The sequence below is a fragment of the Watersipora subatra genome, chromosome 4 (assembly GCF_963576615.1).
Source record: "Watersipora subatra chromosome 4, tzWatSuba1.1, whole genome shotgun sequence".
NCBI lineage: Eukaryota > Metazoa > Bryozoa > Gymnolaemata > Cheilostomatida > Watersiporidae > Watersipora > Watersipora subatra.
The window spans coordinates 15,906,417-15,914,704 of record NC_088711.1 but is presented as its reverse complement, the minus strand read 5'-3'; the positions used below and the strand labels follow the sequence as shown (position 1 = coordinate 15,914,704).

General features: G+C 35.1%; 1 protein-coding gene across 1 annotated transcript; it reads right to left on the bottom strand.

The window, feature by feature from the left end:
* Window positions 1–267: 267 nt before the first annotated feature.
* Window positions 268–7,933, bottom strand: LOC137394695 (uncharacterized). Its single transcript, XM_068081458.1, has 6 exons — window positions 7,811–7,933; window positions 5,646–5,892; window positions 4,396–4,761; window positions 2,548–2,595; window positions 1,389–1,476; window positions 268–673 (listed from the first exon to the last, which is right to left on the bottom strand). Exons 2-6 carry the CDS (start codon window positions 5,875–5,877, stop codon window positions 586–588), a joined length of 822 nt encoding a protein of 273 aa, XP_067937559.1. The 5' UTR covers window positions 5,878–5,892; window positions 7,811–7,933; the 3' UTR covers window positions 268–585.
* Window positions 7,934–8,288: the final 355 nt, after the last annotated feature.

Genomic DNA, 8,288 nt, shown 5'->3' with positions numbered 1-8,288 from the left:
TAGGGTTGTTGACAAAAATATCTATTAATAACTGTGAGTTATTTATGATCTAATGTCAGATTTATTGTTCCGTACCATATTTAGCTGTATTGCACATTTGCATTTAAGTATTTTACCAAAGCCAGAGCATACAGGGATACCTGATATTTGTTTGATTTTGCCTTCCCATCTTAGCATATTGACTCTTGGATAATAATATTATTATATATCATTATTTTAGACATTTGGCAGTTACATTATGCCTTCACATTAAAGCATCCACCCAGAAAATAAGACATTTCTATATTTGCTCTGTTTAGGCGTACTGTAATTAATAGTAGCAACAGAATCTAGTTGTATGACAAAACACAGACATCTCGCTGTTACACGCCACCACTATTATTATATCAGTATTCATACAAGTCTTGAATTCTCCCAGCAGTGAACAGGTTGTGAACGGTCAGAGCTTCTCTTTAATGAAATGCTGGCTGCCAATTCCTCCTAAGTTGCAAAAAGTCTATAAGTTTCTCAGTGAAAAGGTTAGGAGGGAGGGAAGACTGGTAATCTTCTTTATTGGCGGAAAGATTGAAAGCTCCGACAATGTGATTAGTTGGAAACTAACTGCACTTTGTCACAGTAACGCTGCCTTTTGGATGTGTCAAACTGCTGTGGTTCCTGTATTCTGTTGTTCGAGCTACAATTAAAGCAAATTGTTGCCTATTAGTCTTATCTAGTCTATTATGGGCTCCAGTTAAAGCTTTTAGCTAACGTTCATCTGACGCTAGGATCAGCTGTTTCTTCTGATAGTTGTAGAACGCATATTCAGTCAGTTTTATGTTTTACTGATGGAGACTAGATATCTTAAGAAATAAGTTTAATGGACAGAGATCTTACAGCAGCAGAGAGTCAAGGGAGATCGTGCATTACCATTACGATCACAAGTTTTATTAGTTGGGTTGATGCAGAATTTCTACTGTGCAAGAATTCAAGTTGCGAGCGCACAATTTTATCTTTAGGTGCCAACAAGTTCTCTAGATGCCTCTTCAAGTTTGGATGGGAATTGGACATGTCTGAATTTCTAATTGCAATTCAAACATGTCTGTTTACATATTAAAGACTAACTTACTCAAAGCTTTAGTAGATTTTATTAGAAAGTATCGGTATTTTCTATCTTTTGTGATTGTTTTTTCAAGTTTGAGGTGATCTGACTGTCAGGATGTTTCAAGATTAAAATCGACTAAAGTTGGTCACGGTTATTAGGCCAATCTAAGACTAGGCTATCTCATTTTGGATTCTTGAAAAACAAACAACTGCAGTTTGCGCTTACTATCATTATTATGTTATTATTGCAATAGAAAGTTGGTATTTACTATTAGTCACTATCTGCTATCAAAACATGAAAAGCTTACCAAAGAAGGTAGTTTCCAGAACCTTTTCTATTGTTTTCACTATCTTGGTTTTCTTCTATATCGCTATTTTCCTCTGAGTCATCATGGTCTAAATAATGTAGAAAACAAAAATGTAATTAGATGCTTTATGGACTTACATGTACTTACATATATGCATTTACACATGTGTACAGCAATTTGGAGCTGAAACTATCCTTTTTGCATGTCTGTCCTTCTTTCCATTACTAGGAAAGGTTACTGTGTGAAAAAAGACAAACGTATGGCGCCTGGCATTCATGTATCTAATTATAGCGATTAAAATTTAGGGATAGAAAATCTACTTCACATTAGATTTGCACTCAGAACCTCCAGGTCTGCCGACAGGCATGCTAAACCACGACGCTATATTGTCCTTTCCAACTGTGGAAGGAGTGTGCACATACTTATGTAGCTCTTGCGAAAATACTATTGGCCAGCTTAACATTACGGGTAACAACATTATGCAAAACATCAAACTGGCTTCACAATGATTGTTATAGTAAAGACGTTTACTAGCTTGAGTTACTAGCTTGAGTTACTCAAACTCAGTGGGTGATTATTTTTATTACCCGTGCAACAACAAGAGTTTACCTAGTGTATATCTAAATATTTTTATATCAGTCGATATACAAGTAGATATTATATATATACTTGTATATCGACTGATATAAAAATAAAATATTTATATGCTTGTATATTGATTGATATATGTTGCCAATTTATATCATGCGTGCAGATATGCATAATATGCGTTAATTACCACAGGCTAACTTGTTTTGCATGAGAAGAAGAACTGCACTCAATCAGCTTTGATTGATTATTGCAACCAAGTGATGCTTTGCAAATTCAAGCTACAATTAGCTTAATTTTTTTAATATTTTTGGTCGGCCGAGAATAATCAATTTTTGAACTTTATCGCCTCATGAAAAGTTTGACAAAACCTGTCCGACTATGGGTCAATGTACATTTAGCTGAACTCTTGAATGATTGTTGAATGCTTAGATATCAATCTTTAGAATTTTGAAAAAGATACATACCATTTTTATTATTAATTTAAAAAAATGATGCTTTTGTGTTCTGACCCGCACACTGTATCACGAAATAAACAAATATGTAAATGTTGTAAAAATATAATAGTTACCATGATCTTTACGTGGAGACCAGAAAGAGCGGTGGCATCTGCTCATTCCTACAAAAACATGAGTACAACATAGAGCTATTTTTAAACTATCTAATTCAAAATATAGTTTATCATATCTCCTTTTGCTAGTGCTCTTTTATCACTATGTAAATACTAAATACCAATATCATACAAGGTTAATTCGAGCTGCTAACTTAAGTATCTCTAAAATAAACAGTTTTTTTGACAATAAACCTTACAATTTCCCATAATCTAACACACGGGTCTACTGCGTGCATATACAAGATAAAGAAATACATGTAACAAAGCTTAGGGTTTAACTCACAAAGAGAAATCTCTAATGGAATCTATACCGAAATCTTGTAACAAAATTATTTCAGCCAAAATGATATATCTGTTATGCAGTGATCAAGTCATCTTAGGTTTCAATAAGATCATTAGGGAAGATAATTGATTTGATTGGACAGTTATAGCTTTTGTAGCCTTCCTATTGGATGAAGCTAGATCAATGCTAGTGGCCAATTGTTCAAAAAAAGTAATGATGTTCAGTGTAATGGTCTGCCAGTTAGCTATAAAATTTTACAGTCTCCTTTTCAATTAGGTAACTGGTTTATTGACTTTGCAGTCGCAGTGTTGTTGGTCCATTCCTACGTTTAACCATAGTATCCCATCAAATCTGTTTCCAGACAATCTGGTAGTTGTTTGACACCAAACTCTAAAAAGGGTGTTTTCACATAGCTTGGCTAAATGTTGATTCTTGGAGTCATTCTCACAAATATTCCCCTACTACAAGGTTGTGAAACTTAGCAATTTTATTACACTATTTTATCTTAACAGCCTTTTATTTATCAACTATTTAATGGAAAGGGTCAGAGAGTTATGTTATTTATCACTATAAATGTATTCTATATATAGCTTGCTCATGTTTCTCATTCTGTTTGGTCAATTATCAATCACTTTTTTATCAACTGTTAAAAACCTGTGTAGCCTTTTACCATCTTAATGTTGTAATAAGTGTTTTATTGTTTGTAGCTTTACGGTGAGAAATAAATAAATATATATAAAGAGATAGCCAAATGCACCCGTAAGTGACTTAGTTACTATCAATCCAGGAAGACTGTTACGCTCACGCTCGCTCAGAATATAACTTGCATTGTCATTGGCTGGGTGAGCGAGTTGGACAAATTCTGATATGGTGTGAACAAAACTAATGTTTTGTTCACCCAAACAAAACTAATGTTTCTCGTCGTTTTGTTAGAGATTCATCCTCGTGTAAACCAGCCATGTGGGATAAGAAACAGTGCTAGCAGTTCAATTTCATTACTTTTTATATGCTGTCTTTTAAGAACTGCAAGTCATATGACCAAATAAATATCTTCGACTAGCAAGCTCAAGTACTACTAGCGGTTTCCCAAGACTTCCGCATCGCGCTGGTTAAATGGTGCTCAGTCTAACATTTGCTTATTCGATAAGTTTCCATCAATAGCTCTCTATAAGTATTGTTAACATAACTTCAAATATTTCTTATCGGTTATTGTTAGTTTGAATATTCAAACATTTTTAAACAATGAACTCTTTACCAGAATAATAACCATATGCAATGATACTCTACGAGTATACTGAATGATAAGTTGATGGTCAACTAAAGCCTAAAATTAATAACTTTATAGCATAGATTTTTTTTATAATGAAACCATTTTTATACTCCGTTACCCTCAAATAATGTGGTCTATCAGCTTCTTTTTTCAAAGATTTTGATTTTTAAAACTACTTGCTCAAAGAAACGTACTGATAGTGACTAGGGAATGTTCGAAACAGACAAAGCAAGAAAGTGGGATAGCTACTTACGATATTTGAATGTCGTTGTATCAAAGCCAGCAAAATTTAGAGCGATGCTAACGAATAGCAGAAGAACTAGTGGAACAATCCCTTGAATGTTTGCCTGAGCTCTAGAATATTCTATACAGTCATGGTTTTTCCCATTCTTCATCTTTGCAGGCGTCGGAGGTTGAGTTGAGCTGGCTGATGTTTGACGGCTGCCTACCTCAGTTATAAGCTGTGTGACAGCCATTTTTGTACCGCCAGGTGCAGTGGATAGCTCGGAAGCGCCTACTTCAGAAGTAGTCTGAGAATTTGATGCCACTGGAGTAGTGACAGATGATGGTTGGCTAGTCATGTTATCGTGTCGAGGCTTTACACAGACTTCAATGAACTCTTCAACAACATATAAACCATAGTTGTTAAATGGATGAGGTAGAATAACTTGCGTTTAATTGTCACTTAACCATCTCAGATGACAAAAGAGCTCAAATGACAGCAAAACAAATGTATATGAATTCAAAGAGAGTGTGAATGAGTTAGAAGCATTTAATCGCTGTAGTTTTAGTAACAAGTATGTGGGTAAGTTCAGGGAATCAGTTTAGTAAATATGTTTAATTTAATAAATTGTTTTAGTAAAAGTTTTGCCATGAAACAAGCAAATGTCTAGCAAAATCACAAAAAAGAATTGAAATATTCACTACTAGATGTTTTATGCAATTTAGAGATTAAATGTATTTTGACTAAAGGACGTGATAATCCTTTTAGATTATTCATATTCTATTAGTATAGAAGTTTACATATTCAGATAATATGCAGTGTGAAATAATATAATACTATATAAAGTGAGATAATGTAGCATAATGCCATAGAGCATATTATAATATATATAATTCAGACAGCATTTCCTATAATCTTTACTATAATAATAAAAGTTATGTTTGTTCGAATGTCCAAAGCCTGAGATTGAAACTCATGACATTCAACATGGTAGATGGACACTCTAACACCTCAGGAACTCAATCACCTTCCAGAACTCCAGATTCTCTGTGCTCTACCTGATCAGCATATATGATAAGCTGATATGAACCTTCTGATTTACTTATATAATCTCCCACAGCGCACTAGACCACCAGGATACCAGTATAACATATTACAAAAAAATGTTATGTGATATAAACTAAGGTAATATGATGTAGAATGACATGTGACACAATGAATTAAATAATAAACAGTAAAAGTCGGCGTAAATAATATAAATAATATAGTTTTTCACTGACCTGGGCAATACCTCGTACATTCATATGACAATGCATTCAGATCCCATCCACAGAGGTTCTCACATAGGTCTGTTATTCCTGAGCTAGGCACGTAGCAGTTAGTGTAAAAATGTAGGTCAAGATCAGTTGCGGTAGTGCAGTCAGGTAACTTATAATTGCAATCAGTGGGTTTACTAGCAACACTAATCACCATGCCAAATACGAATGTAGTGCATGCATTTTTTGGCTTCATGCTTGTTCTTTGTGCCTGCAAAAGTAAAGATGAGACACAGCTGATGTAAACAGAGAAATCAAAATAAGTAAAAGAGGGTGGTCAGTACCCCAGCAGTTAAAAACTGCTGAAATGTTATAGTTGAGTTCAGATGACATAATGTATCATTCACCAGCTAGTAGTTTTAACATATCTGTTATGAACAGATGGCATAGTAGGGCCCATTGAGAGCGAGTGGTAGATACTTATAAGATACCTAGTTTTACCTTTAGTAAGTTACCTATTTCTGTGATAACCAGTGATTGCGTCACGCTCCTTTGCTGAGCTACCCATGCGCGCTACAAAAGCTGGAGTTTCCCAAATTTTTATTTACTGGCTAATGGAAATTCCATTATGACTTGGAATTTCCAATGTTCAACTTTCTAATACCGGCCAGTGTCGTATAGTTTCACAAGTTTATAGTTTTATAGTTTATAATGCAACCATCAATTTTAGAGCGACTGCCCATGGGAGTGATTTTTTGTGGTTAATGTTGCGGCCTCTCCATTATAACTTATATAAAAATAGTGGGCATGGCCGGTTTGTTTGGAATCCCGTATACGCTTCTGTTGGTCGCGGGACTCAGTGAAACCATACGGCTCTGATACCGGCTAGGTTTGGTGTGTAGTCCTTGCTCAAAATACTTATGCTTTGCTCAAATCTCATGGCTAAGTATATTTAGGAAGTGTGCTAATTTTAACTTATTAGCAGGGATATAAGGTCAGATCTAAAAAAGATAACGATTTGTGAGTTTCTAGCCGCAATTCCTAAATCGGTTGCGGAATGTACACGTAAATTAATTTCGGCGCCTACAATATAACTGCGCGTTAATAAGGTCGTTTCTATGCAACGACAAAACTGCTAATGCTAGTTGCACTGAGTAGTTGTAGTAGGCTGTTGTTGTAAATGGTTTTTAGTATACTTTTGAATAGAGCTTGTACATTGATAATATTATTACGAACTATTACGTATGTACTACATTGCAAAATGGTTATTTTGTATGACTACAGCAGGTTTTGGCTTGCCCACAAAACCGTTTTACTTTTTCTTCTAATTACAATACAAATTTGAACCTGACTTTTTAGCAATTATTAGCCTAGCTACAAAACAGTTATATTTCTATTAAATACATATTGGAACCTGTCTTTTCAGCAAATATTAGTCTAGCTACAAAACAGTTATATTTCTATTAAATAAATCCATTACGTCCATGGTACTACTGATTACATATAATCGCCAACACAGTTACACAGTTTTCAAACCGAGTTAGGAACTGCGGGCTAGAAACTCACAAATCGTTATCTTTTTTAGATCTGACCGGGATATAAGCCCGAAGTGTTTAAAAGAAACAAAATGGAACGAAAGTGTTGAAAATTGTCTTGAACGTCGAAATTCGTTTGGAATATCATCAGCCAATATGCCAACAAGCATTACTAACGAACAGTAATTGACCTGTATAACTACTAATGCATCGATTGTGCTTATAGATAAACTTTGGGGTTCCTAAACATCATTCAGTGTAGTCAAGGCTCTACCCTGCTGCAGAAAGTTGAGTGAACTAAATAATATATAACCATATATTTGCGCTGTCGGTGTAATATATGTACAGAGTAAGTTGCATCTACTTCTCACCATCATAAAACGACTGACATATCAAGCCACTGCAATATACATATTGGAAAAAACTGTAAATCACACTTTTTGAGCATGTCATGAGGCTCACTGATCATATCTTATTGAGAGAAAGAGTAGAGAGGGAGGAGGAGATATGAGTGGAGTGAGAGAGAGAGAAGGGGAGAGAAAGAGGAGAGAGAAAAAGGAGATAGAGAAGGAGAGAGAAAGAGGAGTGAGAGAGGATACAGAAAGGAGAGAGAGTGGGGGAGAGAAAGAGGAGAGAGAGCTAAGTTCTACTTACTTTAGTGAGACTATTTGCCAATCCTTCGTTTTTCCACGTGCTTCCTCAAGCGTTGATATGGTCATAATGGCGAAAAGCATAATGGTCGCTTGTTGCTTACGTTGTTTATGGATATTGGTAAATCCATTATTCAGTAGGTAAAATTCTATTCTTTTCGACCGTCATTAGCATAAGACATTCATTATTTACTTTTCTATACGAGGGACTTCCTATTTTCCCCATTAAGCCTAAATGCACATAACAGGGTTGTTGACAAGAATATCTATTAATAACTGTGAGTTATGATCTGTTGTCGGATTTATTGTTTAGTACATATTTAGCTGTATTGCATACAGGCCAGTATTCCCTGGGGCGGCTGGCCAGCCCCAACTTTTTGGGAAATTTTCACGGCTAAGTACAGTCAAACTCGGATAACTCGCCCTCGGATAAAATGTAACATTTCATCTCAAACACAAGGTTAACTCGAACGGATTTGTTT